At 42.2% G+C, this 22661-nt stretch overlaps 1 protein-coding gene across 1 annotated transcript in view; it reads left to right on the forward strand.

The window, feature by feature from the left end:
- YEATS2 (YEATS domain containing 2) overlaps window positions 1–22661 on the forward strand; it is a 112297-nt gene that overhangs the window by 52143 nt on the left and 37493 nt on the right. Inside the window, 7 exon segments of the mRNA XM_017860613.1 lie at window positions 460–640; window positions 2521–2760; window positions 5099–5260; window positions 7439–7542; window positions 9788–9895; window positions 10690–10872; window positions 21473–21731. Coding sequence (XP_017716102.1) covers window positions 460–640; window positions 2521–2760; window positions 5099–5260; window positions 7439–7542; window positions 9788–9895; window positions 10690–10872; window positions 21473–21731 — 1237 coding nt within the window.

Raw genomic sequence — 22661 nt, forward strand, 5'->3', positions numbered from 1 at the left:
AAACACAGAAGCAAATAAAATTACTTCAGTTACAAATAAGTGCTGTGAAGATAAGAGTAGCTGGGGGATAAGGAAGTAGCTCATGCTTGGGTGGTTAGGCATGGTCTCTCTGAGAAAGTGTACTTCATTGAGACCTGCTGGTGAGAAAGGCAGCCATGCAAAGATTTGGAGCAATAGTGTTGTAAGGAGTAGCAACAGCAAAATCAAAAGGCCCCAATTTGTGATTTCACTGAGATTTGTATGTTAAACCAGATTAGATTTTCACTGAGGTATGTATCTGTTAAGCCAGATTAGATTACCTTCTAGAATAAATCCTTTAGTTCCTCAGATTGAAATTGTCTTTGAAGTGTGATTAGAAGTTATCTCTCACATCCCTGAGATCACATTCTTAGACAGGACTTGAGCTTTCTGTGACCTTGATGATGGACTCATGAGCCTGATTGTTGTCCAATTGTCTAGGTAGTAGATGTTGAACTCCATCGCCATTCTCTGGGAGAAGACTATATATATCCTCAGTCCTCGGAGTCTGATATCTCTGATGCCCCTCCATCTTTGCCTTTGACCATTCCAGCCCCAGTGAAAGCTTCTTCACCAATAAAGCAGTCACATGAGCCAGTACCCAATACCTCTGTGGAGAAAGGTAAAACAGCAGTTTTCCTTGCATAGAGTTGTTCTGAGGCATTCATTCCTTTCCCATTTACTGCTTTCGGAGACCTGTAGTATATGGAAAATAACTTTGCCATAAGCAGACCATGCTGCCTCTACTGCACAGTTCTGTTATGAAAGCCAAATCCCCACCCTTGTCAAAAATATTATTCCGGCTGGGCTCAGTGGTTCACACCTGTAATCCCAGCAATTTAGGAGGCCAAGGCGGGTGGATCATGAGGTCAGGAGATTAAGACTATCCTGAGTAACACAGTGAAACCCCGTCTCTACTAAAAATACAAAAACTTAGCTGGGCGTGATGGCGGGCACCTGTAGTCCCAGCTACTAGGGAGGCTGAGGCAGGAGAATGGCGTGAAGCCGGAAGGTGGAGCTTGCAGTGAGCTGAGATGAGACCACTGCGCTCCAGCCTGGGCGACAGAGCAAGACTCCGTCTCAAAAAAAAAAAAAAAAAATTTCCATGAAGTTCTGATATTTTCTAAAATATAAAACCACTAAAAAACATTAGATTTTAAATTTATTTTATTTTATTTTGAGATGGAGTCTTGCTCTGTCACCCAGCCTGGAGTGCAGTGGTGTGATCTCGCCTTACGGCAACTTCCATCTCCTGGATTCAAACAATTCTCCTGCCTCAGCCTCCCTAGTAGCTAGGATTACAGGTACACACCACCGTGCTCGGCTAATTTTTGTATTTTTAGTAGAGATGGGTTTTCACCATGTTGGCCAGACTGGTCTCGAACTCATGACCTCAGGTGATCCATCCACCTTGTGCTCCCAACGTGCTGGGATTACAGGCATGACCCATTACGTGTGGCCTAAAACAGATTTTTATCACTTGATAATTCCTTCTAACGTATTACAGGAGGACTTTATAGTTCTGCTTCTGATTGTGTGAGCAAGAAACTTAAATATTAAATACCTGATTTTACTTAAAAAAAGATTCATCACCAACAGTGTATTTTGACCATGCCATGTTTAAATTTAACAAATATGTAAGTGTATATATACTTAAATGTTCCCGTATATAAGCATAAAAGATATAAAATTGATCTGAAATGTTTTATTTCTAAGCTTGTATTTTAAGCTTATATTTTAATGTGATGTTAGTATTATAAAATCTCAACTTTATTCCTCTTTAGATTTCAATTGCATCTTTTTTATGGGCATTTAATAAGATAGGAGAGGGGCTGGGCGTGGTGGCTCATGCCTTTAATTCCCAACCTTTTGGGAGGCTGAGACTAGCGGATCACTTGAGGTCAGGAACTCAAGACCAGCCTGCCCAACATGGTGAAACCCCGTCTCTACTAAAAATACAAAAATTAGCCAGACATGGTAGTGCATACCTGTAATCCCAGCTACTCAGGAAGCTGAGGGAGGCATGAGAATCGCTTGAACCTTGGAGGCGGAGGTAGCGGTAAGCGGAGATCACACCATTGCACTCTAGCCTGGGTGATGAGTGAAATGATGTCTCAAAAATAAATAAATAAATAAATAAGATAGGAGGATATCCTTCATTAGATTTCGTGAATGCTTTCTTTTAAGATTTTTTCCTTCTCTAAACAGTTTTCAGTTTATATATTAAAAAATGGAGGAACATAAGGACTTGTGTTCTTTTGTTATATATGTTTTATAGTTAATAATGTTTTCAAGTTTCTTTAAAAAAGCACTTTAAACATTATTCTAAGCATATATATTTTTCACCAAAAATATGAAGGGATAATTGATTGTATTTATTTTGCTACCAGTACATGGTTTAAAATGGGTGTTGAAATAATGCATTTTTATTCTTTTTCCACAATGGTAAGGTTTTATTTCAAAGCGATTGATGACTTGCCATTTGCCTTTCATCTCAAGCAGGATTCCCAGCTGGCACTGAAGCTGAACGACACGCTCCATTTTATTCTTTGCCATCTTCATTGGAAAGAACACCCACCAAAATGACAACATCCCAGAAAGTTACCTTTTGTTCTCATGGCAATTCAGCTTTCCAGCCAATAGCATCAAGCTGCAAAATTGTGCCACAAAGTCAGGTTCCTAATCCTGAGTCACCTGGAAAGTCCTTCCAGCCCATCACCATGAGCTGCAAGATTGTGTCAGGTATGCAGATATGTGGAAGACTGTGTATGTGGAGTTGACTGGATGTTAAAATTGTTGGAACAACAAAACAAAATACCATGGCTTTTTTCTCTCAAGTTTTTCTAAGCAGTATTTCTTTAACAAAAGGAAGTCTATCGCTGTTGATGGGCAAAGCTGTCACAAGGCAAAAACAAAGGTCATTCATATGGAAATGAATGGAGGAAATAAACTCAAAAGGTCAGATTTTTGTCTGCTAGAATCACCAGAGGTAAAATGTTTGCTAGCATATATGGCTGAAACTACGGTGTAGGAATCGTGTTTGGGGATTATATACGTGGAAACCACAGTGACTAGTAATAGAAAAAATTTAGAGGCCTTTGGCGGGGAGTTAAGCTTTAAGAGTTAGAATTGGGTGGGAATTGAAATGCTTTATTCTCTCTGTAACCACATTAGAAAATTACTCATTCCTATTGTCAGTAGGTAGTTCTGAGTTGTCTTTTTCACTAAGGTTAGATTATCCTTTGTCTTGTGACAGTTTCACATTATGTTAAGTAAAATTTAGTAGGAATATATACTTTATAGCTTTGATGTTCCACCTTAGAACAAAACATATTTGTTAAAAGGCAGTTGAAAATATCCAGGAAGTGTGAGGACTTCTGTACAATACTTAAATGAAGGGGGGAAAAGGGAATGTTTGGTGTTATAAGTACACAGCTAAGCAGAAATATGATCCAAATCTTTGAAATTGATGAGAGATAAATAGCTTCTAATTGGTAGGCAATTTTTTTTGCTTTTATTTTTGTTTTTTTTGAGATGGAGTTTCACTCTTGTCACCCAGGCTGGAGTGCAATGGCGCAATCTTGGCTCACTGCAACCTCCGCCTCTCGGGTTCAAACAATTCCCCTACCTCAGCCTCCTGAGTTGCTGGGACTACAGGCACACACCACCACTCCTGGCTAATTTTGTATTTTTAGTAGAGATGGGGTTTCACCATATTGGCCAGTCTGGTCTTGAACTCCTGACCTTAGTGGATCCACCCACCTCGGCCTCACAAAGTGCTGGGATTACAGGTGGGAGCCACCGCTCCCTGCCATTGGTAGGTAATTTTACCTACCAGGTAGGAAAATTTTGGAATTTGCTACTTCAGAGGTAGAATAGGCCAAACATATAAATTCATTTGAAGTTTAGAGAAGTTCATGGATGACAAGTTTGATCAATAAAAGACAGTAGAGGATGTTTAACTATCAGTAACTTTTGAGAGTATTTTGCGGGAACACAAATCTGTCTGGATTATGACTGTGACATAGTATTGACAAAGACTTTTGCTCTGGGTAGGTGAATTTCGTATTTTCCTATTCAAAACAAGACACAGGTTTCTTAAATCTAGCTGTTTACTTACTAATGTCCGTCCTTCCTTCCTTCCTTCCTTCCTTCCTTCCTTCCTTCCTTCCTCCCTCCCTCCTCCTCCCTCCCTCTCTCCTCCTCCTCCTCTCTCCCTCTCTCCCCTCCCTCTCTCCTCCTCTTCTCTCTCTCCTCCTCCTCTCCTCCCTCCCCTCTCCCTCTCCCTCCTCCTTCCCTCCCTCCCTCCCTCTTCTCTTTCTTTCCTCTTTCTTTCTTGTTGCCCAGTCTGGAGGGCAATGGTGCGATTTCGCTTCACTGTAACCTCCGCCACCCGGGTTCGAGGGATTCTCCTGCCTCAACCTCCCGAGTAGCTGGGATTACTGGCATGCGCTACCACACACAGCTAATTTTGTATTTTTAGTAGAGACAGTGTTTCTCCATGTTGGTCAAGCTGGTCTTGGACTCACAACCCCAGGTGATCCACCCACCTCGGCCTCCCAAAGTGCTGGGATTACTGGCATGAGCCACCGCACCTGGCACTTACTAATTTTCTCCCTAATTTTAGTGTCTTCGAGTATAACCAGTACTATAATAGCCTGCCTGTGGTGTTAAAAGATTTATCATATCAAGATTCAGCGGTTAAAAAAAAGGTTCAGCAGCTTTGCACTGCTGTGTAAAGCACTGCTTTCTCAACTGTAACGTACATACCAGGAGATCTTGTTGAAGTGCAGATTTATGTTCAGTCGGTCAAGGATGGGACCATAAAATCTGTTTCTTACAGTTTCCTCAGTGATGCTGATGCTGTTGGTCCAAGGATAAGGATGCAGAGCATGAAGCATACATCCTCTGCCTCCCCTATACCCCTGTTGCTGCTCAGTACCGGGAGCATGCAGTTCCATTTTATTTTCCCAATGTGTTACCTTTGTCCTGGTGGCACTGACCTTCTTCCTTGTCCTCGACATCTTACATGGGTTGAATATGTGTATTTTGTTTCTGTTCTCCCTTTTTCATTAATAAGGTTCCCCAATATCAACTCCAAGCCCATCACCATTGCCTCGAACCCCGACTTCCACTCCAGTTCACGTGAAGCAAGGCACTGCTGGCTCTGTTATTAATAATCCTTATGTTATCATGGACAAGCAGCCGGGACAGATGATTGGAGCCAGCACTCCCAGTACAGGTGTGTATGCGATCAATATTTGTACAATCCAAAGGGTTTGATCTTTTATTAAAAACGTAATCCTGCCGTTACTTGGTAGCCATGTAATTGGAGAATGAAATCTCCCGTAAACGAGAAGAGAATACATAAAAGGAAAGCCAATACTGTTCCTCTGAGGGGAGATTTACTCTGTAAAAGTTGCATTTTTTAGAATTTACTTGAGTTTTCTTTTAATTTCTAAAAATTCAAAATAAGCTGTAATTAATGTTCTTAAAAGAACAGTTGATTTTGTTTTCATTTGGAAGACTTACTCTTTCGGGGACTGTAAGCAATGTGGTTACTACCGCTTCCAAAGAAGCTTTTGCTAACCTTGTGGGCCACATACATTTCTCCCCAGTCAAATAAAAAAGTGATATTTTCTTCAGAGAAGACCCATTCTGGTTGTGGGAGGAGAAATTGAAACCTTCAATTTTAAAGAGAACTCTTAATAGGAAAAAGTCATCCTTGGATTCACCGTGTTCCTCACTATAATCCCATGCAACTGTATCATGCTTTTTAGGTTTTTTTGAAATGCTTTCCCTAACATTATTTTATTTATTCCCTTCAGGTAGCCTGTATTTATTATTAATTAATTAATTTATTTATTTATTGAGACAGACTATTGGTCTTTCACTCAGGCTGGAGTGCAGTGGTGTGATCTTGGCTCACTGCAGACTCCATCTCCCGGGTTCAAGCGATTCTCCTGCCTCAACCTCCCATGTAGCTGGAATTACAGGCGTGTGCCACAACGCCCAGCTAATTTTTGTATTTTTAGTAGAGACACCATGTTGGCCAGGCTGGTGTCAAACTCCAATCCACCCGCCTCAGCCTCCCAGAGTGCTGGATTTACAGGCGTGAGCCACCGCACCTGGCCCCGTTCCACCTGTATTTAAACACAAGCTCCTAACTATAAACTTCCCTGTAGCTTTCACTTCTAATTAAGAGAAGTAGAAGACAAATGAAATAAAAGGGACAATTATAAGATAATGAGACTGATTTTTTTGTTGTTGTTTGTTTAACCTATTGGATTTAACACATGAATGTATGTTGGGCTTTTCCAAGCAGTTTTTGTTTTTGGAAAGGCTAAACTTTAATAATGATTATAACTGTGGAATGCCCTTAAAAATTACTGTGTTCAAGGCTTACCCAGTATCTTTTGAACATACTTAGGGATGCCAAATAGGTGTTATTTCATGACATTTGGTTTTAGGAATCAGCCAGAAGTCTTTGGAGGCAAGTTTGGTAAGTGGAGTAAATGATTAAATACTATTTGGAGTCTTGACTTGTTGACTATAGATAATATGACTAAATTTTTTTCGGACCCTAAAGGCAGTTGTACAAATGGAATATAAAATGTTTAATGTTGGCCAGGCACAGTGGCTCATGCCCATAATCCCAGCACTTTGGGAGGCCAAGGTGGGCGGATCATCTGAGGTCAGGAGTTCGAGACTAGCCTGGCCAACATAGCAAAACCCGTCTCTACTAAAAATACAAAAATTAGCTGGGTGTGGTGGCGTGCACCTGTCATCCCAGCTACTGGGGAGGCTGCGGTGGGAGAATCACTTGAACCCGGTAGGTGGAGGTTGCAAGATCAGGCCATTGCACTCCAACCCAGGTGACAGAGCGAGACTCCGTCGCATGGAAAATAATAATAATAATAATAATAATATTGGCAGCATTTTGGAATAGGCATAACTTTCTGGTGAAACTACTTTGAAGGAGCTAGCAGAATGCATGTATTCTGGCACATTTGTTAAACAGTATCATTATGTTATAGTAATCTTTCATTGTATAAGGAGTAGAGCATAGAAATAGAATACTTTATAGTGTCTTTTATTGTATAAGGAGTAGAATATACAAGAATGTGCTACTCTTTATTGTACAAGGAGTAGTCTAAAACAAGTGACTTTGCTACTTATTCTTCTGCATGTCCTTACCAGCTTCTTACCTTCTTCAGGTTGAGCATGAGATCAGCTTCATGGGGATGGGTCCTTAAGGGTTTTTTTCATACTAGTTTCAGCCTTAACAATGACTTTTCAACCCTTAAAAATGAAAAATAAATAGTGGGAAAGAGGGGAGGATGGTGGAAATGCTTTAAAATTACATTTTGTAAATTTTACTTTGTTTATATTTTACTTTTAATTGTGCCTTGCTTCTCAGGAAGTCCTACAAACAAGATCTCCACGGCTTCTCAGGTCTCCCAAGGAACAGGTTCCCCTGTTCCTAAAATTCATGGAAGTAGTTTTGTAACATCTACTGTCAAGGTAACGTTCTTACTGCATTATTACACTTTGCCAGCTTCTTTTTCTTTTCATTTTAAAAAAATGATTTTTCAAACGGAGATGGGGGCTCCCTGTATTAACCAAGCTGTATTGAACTCCTGGCCTCAAGAGATCTCCCACCTCGCCTACCAAGGTACTGCAGTTGCAGGAATGAGCTGCACTCAGCCACTTTGCTGGTTTCTGAACATAGTATGTTCAGCCTCAGCAAGAATGTGTCAGTTGATGATGCAAATTTCATAAAATGGAATCTTCAAGCTGTTAGGTGTCTAGACTTTACTACCTCCAGACTTTAAAACTTACTTGGATCTACTGCACACTTTACTACCTCACTCGGATCTTTCCATAGTGTCAAAAATGCTTCACAGCACCTGTGTCAAATAGTCACCCAGTATCAATTTGAAAACTTACTGTGATAAGATTATTCATTTTCTTATTTATTTGAATAGTTTGTTAAAAATATTTCCTTATAAAAATATTCATCTGACCTCTTCCCTTTTGGACACCTCTTTCTCTTGCAACAGAGCTGCTGTCCTCTCCCCTTTCTTTTGCTTCTTAAACTTTCCACTCCTTAACCCATAAAAAAAAATATTAAAAATATAAAAACATTCATCTGACAGCTCATTCCTGTCTTTTCTGTATTTGCACCACCAAGAAGTAAATATACAAATGGCTCCCAACTTACAGTGGTCCAACTTACAATGTTTTGACTTTACCTTAGTGCAAAAGCAATATGCATTTAGTGAGCCCTCAGCTTACCCTGGGGTTATATACAGATAAACCCACCATACGGTGAAAATGTGGGAAGTCAAAAATGCACTTTTGGCCTATGATGTTTTCCCCTTATGATGGGTTTATCCAGACATAACCCCATCCTAAGTTGGGGCGCATCAGTGTTTCCTTTTCCATGTGTTAACCTTTTACCTCCACAGAGTCTCTCCCCTGCTTCCCTTTTTCTGGGTAAGCAGTCCTTTAAAATTTACAACTCCAAATATGATCTGACCTGTTCCAGTCAAATGACTGGTGCCTGACACAGCATTTCTTTGATTTAGATGCTAATGATGATACTGAATGATTTTCTGCTCCAAGGCGAGGCTGTTCTCTAAATTCTGTGCAGTGTGTTGGCACTGTTATATGAATGTCTGAATTATAGTAATCTTGAAAGTCTTAACCCTGCTGGTTTAATTTTTATTGTTTCTTAGTGATCATTTTACTCTACAGCCTTCAAGAAGTGTTCTTTGTTTCTGAATTTTGACAGATTGCCTCTGAGATTTGCATTTTATGTTTGAGAATTAAAGAGAAACTATGGAAGTTTTGAATGTTGACTTTTGTTGTCTTTGCCTGTGCCAAATTATTCAAGTTTTTTTTGTTTTTTAAGTTTTTATTGAAAAATTTTCCTTTGTATTCTAGGTGTTCATTGAGTAAATTTTACAAATCAATTGTGAGTACTATTAAAAGAGAGTATTTACTGAAACATTGCAGCTGCCCGCTTCTTTATTTATTTAGTACCTAGGCTCCAGGGATATAAAATAAACTAAATACAGTCCCTGTCCTTTAATGGTTTACCAACTATCAGGGAGGACCAATAAAGTCAACCAGATATTAGGGGTAGTAAGTTAGAAGTCTTTCCAGCATACAGCAGGACACAGATAAGTAGCTTGTTTCCAAGTTACAGCTTTTCTTTGCATTTGGTTTCTAAAGCAATGTTAAAATGCAGGTGTAGAGGCTTGGAAGACCCCAGGGAGTTTTAGGTTTTTATGTCTTTTTGTCTTTTGTTTCTTTTCTTTTTTTTTTTTTTTTTTTTTTTTTTTTTTTTTTTTTTTTTTTGAGGTGGAGTTTTGCTCTTGTCGCCCAGGCTAGAGTGCAGTGGCATGATCTCAGCTCACCACAACCTCCGCCTCCCGGGTTCATGCGATTCTCCTACGTCAGCCTTCCGAGTAGCTGGGACTACAGGCATGCGCCACCACACCCAGCTAATTTTTGTATTTTTAGTAGAGACGGAGTTTCTCCATGTTGGTCAGGCTAGTTTCGAACTCCCAACCTCAGGTGATCCACCTACCTCAGCCTCCCAAAGTTCTGGGATTACAGGCGTGAGCCACCGCACCCAGCCAGTCTTTTGTTTCTTTATATTGCTAGAGAATGTCACAGGTTTGTATTAAATACAAGTGACTAGATGATCTGCAATCACCCATTTATCCTGATTGTAAAATATGTATTTTTACACACGCAGCAGGAGGATTCTTTGTTTGCATCTATGCCACCTCTTTGCCCAATTGGGAGTCACCCTAAGGTTCAAAGCCCCAAACCTATAACAGGAGGACTTGGAGCTTTCACAAAAGTAAGTATGTATTAGGACATTATCCCAGAAGTCATAGTACTTTTTGTGGCATGTTGGAGTTGATTGACACCACCCCTACAACATGTTACTTTTTTTTTTTTGAGACGGAGTCTCACTTTGTCACCCAGGCTGGAGTGCAGTGACACCGCGTCAGCTCACTGCAACCTCCACCTCCTGGGTTCAAGCGATTCTTCTGCCTCAGCCTCCCGAGCAGCTGGGATTACAGGGACGTGCCACCACGCCTTGCTAATTTTGTATTTTTAGTGGAGACGGGATTTCACCATGTTGGTCAGGCTGGTCTCGAACTCCCAAGCTTGTGATCCTCCCACCTCGGACTCCCAAAGTGCTGGGATTACAGGCATGAGCCACCTCGCCTGGCCTATCAACATGTTACTTTTTAGTAGGTCTCAGCTTCTCATTCTGAGATGTGCTTCTAGGTATTTAATGATGTCCTCAGGGCAGCCCTTGGAGTCCAGCAAGATGGGAGTTCATGGAGCACAAACAGTGTGTATGTGTTTCTCTCTGCTGTCATTTGCCACGGTCTCTAAAACAAGTAACTGTGTTACTACAGGAGCACAGAATCAAGTTCAGATCCTACTGTTGGTCCCTTTAATAGCTGGTATGGACTGTTTAAGTAGTATGTGTATTTACCCTTCTGGTGGAGTCATTCTTTACAGATAAAGTTTCATCAATTCATTAATCCCTGCAAACAGAAAAGATTCAGATATTAGCAGCTTTATAAAATGGGATGTTTATGGATGTTTATTCGGTGTCATTATCATGTTTGTTGCAAGGTAATCATCAAACAGGAACCTGGTGAAGCACCTCACATGCCCGCAACAGGAGCTGCCAGCCAGTCACCACTCCCGCAGTATGTGACTGTGAAAGGGGGTCACATGATAGCTGTGTCCCCTCAGAAACAGGTCATAACTACTGGAGAAGGGATTGCCCAGTCAACAAAGGTTCAGCCCTCCAAGGTTTGTGTTGGGTAGAGGTGGGAAAGTTCACATGTAAATGATGATGTTTGCCTAAATAATCGACAGGTGCTGAAAAGATTCAGGGTGTCAGGGTTGCTGATCCCATAAGAACCTGTGGGTGAAAGCCCAGCTGGAAAAACAAGTCCATTGGTGTGAAACTTCTACTCCTGTAGTAATCATTGGCAAGAGCCGGGTTATGTATTACAAAGGATCCAGGAATGGTCCGAGAGGCAGGGGAACACTGCTGTCTCTGGCAGTGAAGGCAGCTGACTCATGGACACAACTTTCTACTTGATTCATCTCTAAAAGGGATCCGCTGTTGACTTGTTTATTTCTGATAGGAGAATGCTGTAGTTTATACCTCTGATGTTTGGGCTGTTATCTATTTAATGATTCTTAGCTTTTTGTAGAGTTCATTTTTTTTTTATAATTTGGAGGTACGGGGGAATTAATGTATTGAGAGAATTTTAAAATAGCACATAGAGGCCAGGCATGGTCACTCATGCCTATAATCCCAGCACTTTGGGAGGACGAGGCAGGCAGATTGCCTGAGGTTGGGAGTTCAAGACCAGCCTGACCAACATGGAGAAACCCCATCTCTACTAAAAATACAAAATTAGCTGGGCGTGGTGGCCTGTGCCTATAATCCCAGCTGCTGAGGAGGCTGAAGCAGGAGAATCACTTGAACCTGGGAGACAGAGGTTGTGGTGGGCCGAGATCACACCACCGCACTCCAACCTGGGTGACAGCAAGACTCCGTCTCAAAAAAATAAAAAATAAAAAAATGAAATAGCACATAGAGCCATGTTTTCCTGAATCAGTTGGAAATGTAGCCATGCATCACCTAATCATCATTCTGAGGTACATTCTGAGACATGTGTCATTAGGTGATTTTGTTGTGTGAACATCACAGTGTACTTAAATGTAGATAGAACAGCTAACTATACACCTAGGCTGTATGGTGTAGCCTATTGCTCGTAGGCTGTAAACCTGTTCGGCATGTTACTATTGAATACTGTAGGAAGTTGTAATAGGACAATAAGTATCTGTGGATCTCAACATATCTAACAAAGAAAAGGTACTGTAAAAATACACTGTTAACAATCTTATGGGACCACTGTTATATAGGGAGTCTGTCATTGACTAAAACATCCTCAGTGTGGTCGATGACTGTGGAATCAATATTGAGTGCTTTTGTATGCTTTGCTTGTATTTATACATTATCCGTAATCCACACACAACCCTGGAGGGTGGGGATTTTCACCCCTGTTTTACAAATGAGGAAACCGTGGCTCGGAGGTTAAACAGCTTCCTTGGAGCATTACAGCTAATAAATGACAAAGTGTTTAAACTCAGGCCTGCTAACTCCAAGCTCCCCATTCCAGAACTAATGAAAAGTGGTTGTCTCTAACCTCGGTATGCTTTTAGAATATCGGGGTTAAATTATCTCAACCTTTAGCGGGTATACTCTAAAGCTGTTAAGATATGGGCTGGGGGTGCGGTGGCTCACACGTGTGAGCCACCCAACACTTTGGGAGTCTGAGGTGGGCGGATCACTTGAGGTCAGGAGTTTGAGACCAGCCTGTCCAATGTGGTGAAACCCCGTCTCTACTAAAAATACAAAAGCCGAGTGTGGTGGGTGGTGTGCACCTGTAATCCCAGCTACTTGGGAGGCTGAGGCAGGAGAATCACTTGAACCCAGGAGGAGGAAGTTGCAGTGAGCCAAGATTGTGCCACTGCTTTTCAGCCTGGGTGACAGAGGAAGACTGTCTCAAAATCAAAAAACAATGGTCGGACGTGGTGGCTCATGCCTGTAATCCCAGCACTTTGAGAGGCTGAGGCATGCGGATCACCTGAGGTCAGACGTTGAAGACCAACCAGGTCAACATGGTGAAACTCTGTCTCTACTAAAAATACAAGAATTAGCTGGGCATGGTGGCGGGCTCCTGTAATCCCAACTACTCAGGAGGCTGAGGCAGGAGAATTGCTTGAACGTGGGAGGTGGAAATTGCAATGAGCCGAGATCACAGCATTGCACTCCAGCCTGGACAACAAGAGTGAAACTCTGTCTCCAAAAAAAAAAAAAGAATATTATATAGATGTTTTTCAGCTTGAAACCCAGCCTACCTATCTAAGGCAGATGAATTGTTTTGAGAAGAATCCCCCAAAATAGACAAAGATTTTAGATATTAGGTAGAGATTAGGATCAAGTTAAAAATTCATAGTGAGGGCTGGTCGCAGTGGCTCACGCCTATAATTCCAGCACTTTGGGAGGTCGAGGCGGGTGGATCGCCTGAGGTCAGGAGTTCAAGACCAGTCTGGCCAACATAGTGAACCCCGTCTCTACTAAAAATACAAAAAATTAGCTGGACGTGGTGGTGGACGACTATAATCCCAGCTACTCAGGAGGCTGAGGCAGGAGAATCGCTTGAACCCAGCAGGCAGAGGTTGCAGTGAGACGAGATCTTGCCATTGCGCTCCAGTTTGGGCAACAAGAGCAAAACTCCATCTCAAAAAAAAAAAAAAAAAATTCATAGTGTTATCGGTGGTTCTAAAATCTGTAAGTTGATTAACTACTTTCTCAGACTTACCTGGTTATAAGAATCATCTGCTGATAGCTACCTAGGCCACCATCTCAAACTTAACGAATCAGAATCTTCTTGAGATCCCTGGAATCTAGGTTTTTAATAAGTGTCCCTGCTGATTCATCTGCTTAGGCAGCAGATTTAGGAATCAGGATGCTACAGCATCACATTTGATTTTGAGGCATTCATAGCCAGAATGACTAAGACAGGCATCCCCAGCTGCTTCCTAGTGCTCCCACTGTGGTTCTGGCTTCAGGGGTAAGAAATCTGCCAAAATCCCTTAGTAAATCAGTTACTGTCATCTGAACTTCCTATTCAGGCTTGTCTTACATGTATCTCAAAATCTGTTTTGCTTCACATAGGGATATATGGTTTTACCGATTTCTGCTTTGAATCTACTTAGCATTGCTGTTTATGTTAGAAGCTCTTGGATAAGTTAGTTTCCATTTTCTGCACTTTGGTCACATGGCCACCTACTTAATGGTAAATGTAAGGTTGGAAGAAATAGTTGGGTCTGTGCCAGAATGGCCTAAATATAGTTTAAGGGCATCTGAAAAGAAAAACCACAGCAAAGTGTGAAAGAACTGCAGAGAAGCAGTAGGGCATGAGCTGATACCACTGTTTATCCAGGAAGTGGAATCCATGATTAGCAGTTGAGATAAGGAGCTGTCTGCAAGTACAGACTGTTCCTGGTTATTGCTGAAGTGCATTCCTAGAAACTATGCCAGAGAACAGGCTGGGTGTGTGGTTCATGCCTGTAATTCCAGCACTTCGGGAGGCCGAGGTGGGCAGATCACCTGAGGTCAGGAGTTCAAGACCAGCCTGGCCAACATAGTGAGACCTTGTCTCTACTAAAAATATAGAAATTAGCTGGGCGTGGTGGCGTGTCCTTGTAATCCCAGCTACTTAGGAGGCTGAGGCGGGAGAATTCTTTGAACCTGGGAGATCAAGGTTGCAGTGAACCGAGATCACGCCACTGTACTCCAGCCTGGGAGACAGCAAGAATCCATCTTTAAAAAAGAAAAAAAAGTATACCAGGAAACAGGAGGGTGGCAAAAAATGGCACTGTTTTACCCTCCATGCTACTTTGGGACAACAGAAACACAGCTGATCTTTTTCCTGAAAGTGGGAAGAGGTGCTACCTTTGCCATGAAAAGGGACAACTGAGGAATAAGTAGTTCCATATTGGAAGGAAGCAATGTGTTAAAGTAAAAGCAGCATGAGCTTTGCAGTTAGAGCTTGTTGCAAATCTCAGATCTCAGCCACTCATTACTAGTATAACCTGTGCAGGTTCTGAGCCCTGGTCTTTCAGGGTTGTAGAATTAGAGATTGTATATGAAGGACCTACCTAGCACAGCGCAGGTGCTCAGTAAATAGTAACTAATGTGAGTATCAGGGGTATCCATGCTTAAGTACCATGGTAAAGGTTATCAGTGAGCACTTAACTTGTAAACAGCCATATTTTTTAATATCTGGAGGGAAAATCTCAGATACAGACTCTTCCCCTTCAGTTTGCTGAAGTAAATTCTGACTTGCCAAAGATGTGTGTAGGAAACAGGGAGGGCAGAGATAAAAACATTTAATCAGGTTGGGCGCGGTGGCTCACACCTGTAATCCCAGCACTTTGGGAGGCCGAGGCGGGTGGATCACGAGGTCAGGCGATCGAGACCATCCTGGCTAACACGGTGAAACCCCGTCTCTACTAAAAATGCAGAAAATTAGCCAGGCGTGGCGGCGGGCGCCTGTAGTCCCCACTACTTGGGAAGCTGAGGCAGGAGAATGGCGTGAACCCGGGAGGCGGAGTTTGCAGTGAGCCGAGATCGGGCCACTGCACTCCAGCCTGGGTGACAGAGCGAGACTCCGTCTCAAAGAAAACAAACAAACAAAAAAAACAAAAAACACTTAATCAAAGCATGAATTGAAGTTAAGTGTATAACAAATATAAAACAAAGGGCGTCTGCTTTCTCAAGTTAGAAGGAAATTAGCAATAGAGAGAGGATTATTGAATGGGAAGAGAATGAGAAGAGTTGGTAGGTGAATTCAGGCTCTAGGCCGAAAGATGTCTTTTTGGTGGTTGTTGCTGTTGTGGGTTTTTTGTTTTGTTTTGTTTCATGACCATAACTCACCGTAGTCTCAGCCTCCCTGCGCTCCAGCAATCCCACCTCAGCCTCCCAGGACTACAGGTGACAGACACACCACCATACCCTATTAGGTTTTTTATTTTTGTTTTTTTCCCTATATTTTGTGGAGACTGGTTTTCACTATGTTGCCCAGGCTGGTCTTGAACTCCTGGGCTCAAGCAATCTGCCTGCCTCAGCCTCCCAAAGTGTTGGGGTTATATGCATGAGCCACTGTACCTGGCCAAAGTATGTTGTTTAAAAAAACTAACAAACGCCCAGGCGCGGTGGCTCAAGCCTGTAATCCCAGCACTTTGGGAGGCCGAGACGGGTGGATCGCGAGGTCAGGAGATCGAGACCAACCTAGCTAACACGGCGAAACCCCGTCTCTACTAAAAAATACAAAAAACTAGCCGGGTGAGTTGGCGGGCGCCTGTAGTCCCAGCTACTTGGGAGGCTGAGGCAGGAGAATGGCGTAAACCCGGGAGGCGGAGCTTGCAGTGAGCTGAGATCCGGCCACTGCACTCCAGCCTGGGCAACAGAGCGAGACTCCGTCTCAAAAAAAAAAAAAACTAACAAACTAATGTTGGGTAATACTGTCTTATTTAAGAGCCCTTACACCTTCTTAATGGTGTTCATAATCAGCTGCAGAGTTTTTCCCAACAGAATGCAGACTTCATTCTCCTGTTTTCCAGAGGAAGTTAGGGAGGTAGTGGTGGCCATCTCCCAGGCGATGTGCACATTGTGGATAAGCTCTGCTAGTAAAGACTGCCCTCCAGTGGCTGACTTGGGATACCAGGTTTCTTTTTGAGACAGTCTCGCTCTGTCACCCAGGCTGGAGTGCAGTGGTGCAGTCTTGACTCCCTGCAACCTCTGCCTCCTGGGCTCAAGCTGTACTTCTACTTCAGCCTCCTCGGTAGCTGGGACCACAGGCCCGTGCCACCACGCCCAGCTAATTTTTTTCTTTCTTTTTTTTTTTTTTTTGAGCTGGAGTCTCGCACTGTCGCCTGGGCTGGAGAGCAGTGGCGCGATCTAGGCTCACTGCAGCCTCCGCCTTTTGGGTTCAAGCAATTCTCCTGCCTCAGCCTCCCAGGTACCTGGGATTATAGGTGCCCACCACCACACCCAGCTAAGTTTTTTGTATTTTTAGTAGAGACAGGGTTTCACCATGTTGGCCAGGCTGGTCTCGAACTCCTGACCTCGTGATCCGCCCTCCTTGGCCTCCTAAAATGTTAGGATTACAGGCATGAGCCACTGCGCCTGGCCATTTTTTTGTATTTTTAAATAAAGACTAGGTTTCACCATGTTCGTCAGGCTGGTCTCAAACTCCTGACCTCTAATGATTCACCCGCCTCGGCCTCCCAAAGTGCTGGGATTACAGGTGTGAGCCACCATGTCCAGCAGGATACTAGGTTTTACCAGGCTCTTGGAGAAGTTGTGTGTCATATCCTGAAAACTTTGAAGCAGTTGGCATAAGAACGGAAAAGCAAGTCAGGTGCATGTAATTTGAGGAAAGAAATTGAAGTAGGTCTAAAATGTGTGTATTGTTTTCCTTAAGTTCTTTCTTTGTTAGTTTAGCAACATAAAAGTAGATTCTGTGTAATTTAACTTGTGAAATAGGTTATTAAGTTTGATATGTTTAGGAGATAAGAAGACTGCTATCTTAGTTAAGAGAAAAGTTCAGCTACTACAGCAGAGAAACCTGAACACCAGAACCTTAAGTAAGTTTATTTCTCTCACCCAGTCATCAAGAATCTAGATTCCTCCTGCCTTTCCTTTTTTGCTCTGCCATTCTCAAAATTTGGCTTTCAGCTTGTGGACTAAGAAAACACTTCATCTCATGCCTCCACGTTCACACTTCTTGCCAGAAGGAAGGGAGCAGGGGGAGAACTGAGGGCAGACACAGCCCGAAAGTTACACTCACTTCTGCACACATCCCGTTAGCCAGAAACCATACGGCTACTCCTAGGTCCGGGAGGGCTGGGAAATAAGAGTTGTGATTCCATGTGGCCATTCCCCCAGCTGAAAACTGGGGGCTCTGTTACATGAGAGGAGAAGGAAATAATAGATATTGGGGTTCAACTAGCAGTTTCTGCCACACCCCAAAAGTTTTGCTATATTAAGGTTTTTTTTTTTTTTCTTTTGTAAATACACAGAAAAGTTCTTTATCAGTAAGAAGGGTTTCCGTATTTCCACATCACTAAGAGGATGACCTTGCCCTGCTCTGTGGCTACAGAAACTCTACAGGTCCCTGCAGAATGAAGTTCATGCAGTTAGAACAGAGATGTAGGCCAGGTGTGGTGGCTCATACCTGTAATCCCAGCACTTTGGGAGGCCGAGGAGGACAGATCACCTGATGTCAGGGGTTCGAGATCAGCCTGGCCAACATGGAGAAACCCCATCTCTACTAAAAATACAAAATTAGCCAAGAGGGATGGCACGTGCCCGTAATCCCAGCTGCTCGGGAAGCTAAGGCAGGAGAATCGCTTGAACCCAGGAGGCGGAGGTTGCGGTGAGCCAAGATCGCGCCACTACGCTCTAACCTGGGCAACAAGAGCAATACTCTGTCTCAAAAAAGACAAAACAGAGATGTAGATGTGGGTAATATGTGGGTAATAAGGGATGTTTCAACCAAACTAGGAGAGCCAGGGGGAATTTGTCTTCATTCTAGGCTAACTTGCTTTTTAAAATTGGTTATTTTATTTTGTTTCTTCTTTCCTTCCCTCCTTAAACATACAGAAAAGTAGAGAGACTATTGTGATGAATCCCACTTGCCTATTACCCAGTTTCAACAATTAACAGCATTTTACTCATCTTAATTTCTCTTCCTGGAATATTGTAAAGCAGCAGGCAGATCCCAGTGTTGTATAATTCACTCAAGATTAATTTCTGTTTCACCCGCTGAATCCAGAGGTTAAGATCGAGGTCTCTGCCTAGGCCAAATGCGGAAGACAGCCACAAATGTCTGTCCTTTGGCTGTCCTTTGCTGGTCTCCACGTCCCCTTGTGGATTATTATTCTTCAGTTGAAATGTTGTGATGAACAACAACAGCTGTCTTGTTAGCTAGGCATCCTATTAACTTGTTCTCATTTTGCTTCATGATTTTGGGGGTAAATGTTATCCATATTTTATAGATGAGGAGGCTGATGGTAAAACTCAGAGAGGTTAAATAACTTACCTAGCTACTAACTAATAATAACTAACCTGGGAAACCAGATCTGTCTGCTTACCGAAAACTACACTGTTTCCTCTTTGTGACACTGTGGTTTATAATACTTGATTAAGGTACTGTTTTCTTTTTTTTTTTCTGAGACGAAGTCTTGCTCTGTCACCAGGCTGGAGTGCACTGGCGCGATCTCAGTTCACTGCAACCTCTGCCTCCCGGGTTCAAGCGATTCTCCTGCCTCAGCCTCCTGAGTAGCTGGGGCTACAGGCGCCCGTCACCTCGCCCGGCTAATTCCTTGTAATTTTAGTAGAGATGAGGTTTCACCATGTTGGCCAAGACAATCTCAATCTCTTGACCTTGTGATCCACCCGCCTCGGCCTCCTAAAGTGCTGGGATTACAGGCATGAGCCACCGTGCCTGGCCAAGGGACTGTTTTCTTTACATCAGCTGTATTATTTGAGTACATGGTAAATGTATTTTACTGTACTTACAGTCTTTGAACAGAAACCATGTATGATATAGCAATTTTTTATTTAAAACTTCCTACTTATCAGTTGCATATGGTTTATCATTTCATTCTACCTTCTGAATAATCTTATTTTAAAATTTAGAAATACTCTAAAATTCCATCAACATAGGTAGAGAATTAAGTAATCAGTATGCCCATATCCTCCACCCCAAATTTACATATTCATGTTTACTTCAGATCTTTTTTCTCCAAATAAAACACTTCTGATAAAGTTGAAGTCCACTTTGTTCTTCCCAGAGGCAGCAAGCACTGTCATGACTTTGATGTGTAGCCTTCCACTCCATGTGCTTAATTACATGAATACATGGTCATAGGAAACATGATGTTGTTTGTGTTTTGAAGGTTTACATAAAAGATATTTCTACTTACATTTTTCTGCAACTCTCTTTTCACTTTCTTATTCTTCCAGTCTGTTTATACCATTATATCCCTAATATATATAGTTCTAGTTCATTTATTTTTAGTATGACCTTTCATTGTCTGTCTTATGCCACAGTTTGTCCATTCCTCTATTTGTAGACGTTAAGAATGGTGTTGCATGCTGGAGACATTAAGGTTGCTAACAGCTTTTGGTAAAAATAATGCTGTGTTGGACATTGTTGTATACGTTCCCTTGAACACATGTCTGTTTCTCTAGGATATACGCCTAAAAACAGAATTCCTACTATATGGGGGTATGTGAATTTTCCGTTTTAACAGATAGGCCAGTGCCTCTCTGGAATGGCTGTCCAAATTTATCTTCCTACCAGCAGTGAGCAAAAATTCCTATTTTCCCCACAGCCTCTAGTAACTTCTTGGTGTTATCAGACTTTTAAGCTTTTTTTCCCCCCAATCTGATGGGTGATCCTGTTAGTCTTTTTTGCCTTAAGAAGGTAGATCATTTGCATTTCCTCTAACCTTGTGGAAGTCTGTTCATCTAGTTTCTGGTGAGAAGTTCTTTTTATGAAATAAAGAGCTGGGGAGTGGGAAACACTGCTCCAATTTGCCATTGATTCAGTGTTTCCTTTAATTGAACATCCTACTGTTGACTGTTTTAAAAACACTCCTGAGTATTTTCTTAAAAGAATTCATTTTACTTTTGAAACTAGATACTTCTAATTTTCATTATTTGGATACTGGGGTCTTTTTAAACAGTTAAATATTATTATTATTATTTTTGAGACGGAGTCTTGCTTTGTCACCCAGGCTGGAGTGCAGTGCATCTCAGCTCACTGCAAGTTCCACCTCCCGGGTTCACGCCATTCTCCTGCCTCAACCTCCCCAGTAGCTGGGACCACAGGCGCCCGCCACCACACCTGGCTAATTTTTTATATTTTTAGTAGAGACAAAGTTTCATGTGTTAGCTAGGATGGTCTCGATCTCCTGACCTCATGATCTGCCCGCCTCAGCCTCCCAAAGTGCTGGGATTACAGGCATGAACCACCACACCTGGCCTAAATATTATTCTTGCTTTTTTCTTTTTTTTTTTTCTTAGACAGGGTCTTGCTCTGTCATCCAGGCTGGAGGGCAGTGGTGTGATCACGGCTCACTGCAGCCTTGAACTCCTAGACTCAAGGGATCGTCCCCTGCCTCAGCCTCCTGAATAGCTGGGACTACAGATGTGTGCCACTGTACTGGCTAATTTTTTTTTTTTTTTTTTTAGACAGAGTCTTACTCTGTCACCCAGACTGGAGTACAGTGGCATGATCTCCGCTCACTGCAACCTCCGCCTCCCAGGTTCAGGGGATTCTTCCACCTCAGCCTCCAGAGTAGATGGGACTACATGTGTGTGCCGCCATGCCCGGCTAATTTTTATATTTTTAGTAGAGACTAGATTCCACCATGTTGGCCTGGCTGGTCTCGAACTCCTGACCTCAAATGATCCTCCTGCCTTGGCCTCCCAAAGTGCTGGGATTACTTAAAGGCGTGAGCCACCGTAGCCGGCCAAACTTTTTTCTTTATACTTCTGAATTTCCCAAATTTTCTATTAATGTAAGTTATAAAAAGTAGCTTAGGTAAGACAACAATTGTTAAGATTCTATTATTGTAATACCCAAGTGTAAGAAATATGGTTGCCGTTCACACTTGTGTAAGTAGGTTTCCTAGATGACTGAATTAGGCTGCATGTATCGTGTGCAGGTCTTTGTTTTGCTCTTTGCCAAAACAATGACTGCTGTTCTAAGAGCTCTTGAAGCACCATTGGACTCTGCTCTGTTTTGAACAGGTTGTCGGAGTACCAGTTGGGTCTGCTTTACCTTCAACAGTGAAGCAGGCTGTGGCGATCAGTGGTGGCCAGATCCTGGTAGCCAAGGCCAGCTCTTCTGTCTCCAAAGCAGTTGGTCCAAAGCAAGTTGTGACCCAAGGAGTTGCCAAAGCAATTGTGAGTGGAGGTGGAGGAACCATTGTTGCTCAGCCAGTGCAGACCTTAACCAAGGCCCAGGTCACTGCTGCTGGTCCTCAGAAGAGTGGATCCCAGGGTTCAGGTAAAACGGATCATCATTGGGAGCCCTTTCAGCAGAAGCTCTGTCCAAAATTTCCTTTGCTAGTGATTTTATTTGCTATTTGATCTTGTCTAGGAAAGCCTAGTTAGGTTGATGCTGTAAGAAGTGTATTGAAATGTTTGTTCTTTTTTATGGGGCATTTCACATAAAGGTCTGTAGGTATTTAGCTTTAAGTTTACACACACACACACACACACACACCCACCATTTCTCAGTACCGTGGGGGATTGGTTCCAGGACTCCCTACTGCAGGTAGCAAAATCTACAGATGCTCGAGTCCCCTGTGCACATCTTCTGGTGTACTTTTACATCATCTCTAGGTTATTTTAATACCTAATAACAATGTAAATGCTGTGTAAATAGTTGTTACACTCTGTTGTTTAAGGAATAATGACAAGAAAAACTCTGTACATGTTCAGTACAGATGTACTTATCTTTTTTTCTCCCAATCTATGGGGATACAGAGAGCCAACAGTACTTGCCAGTCAGGAGCACAAATTTGCCCTAACTTTGACTTTAAACAAATGGGGGAAAATATGTATTCCTCCATAGATGGGGTAATTATTTCATTAATTGTCCAAACCACAGTATTTTTGAGAGTAAAAAGAGTCACTGTTAATAATTACAGTGGGACGAGTGTAACCTAGAACTGTTTTAGGCAGAACCAGGACGTACGGTCACCCCATTATATACAAATATAAAGAGCCTCTGGCAGGCTTTTCTGGTCTGTAAATTATTTTTTAATTAGCAGGATATTTAAGAATATCAGTCTTTAAAGCACTGTGCATCTGGGAAACAAACTTTGAATTTATTGCTTGTTAGTGTTCTAAAATAAGATTTTATTGCCTTGTATTTTAGAGTGTTGCCCTTAGTTTCAATTTATCTTACAATTTTTTCTCCTTTACCATTTTA

This window comes from Rhinopithecus bieti, unplaced genomic scaffold (assembly GCF_001698545.2).
Source record: "Rhinopithecus bieti isolate Rb0 unplaced genomic scaffold, ASM169854v2 scaffold_55189, whole genome shotgun sequence".
NCBI lineage: Eukaryota > Metazoa > Chordata > Mammalia > Primates > Cercopithecidae > Rhinopithecus > Rhinopithecus bieti.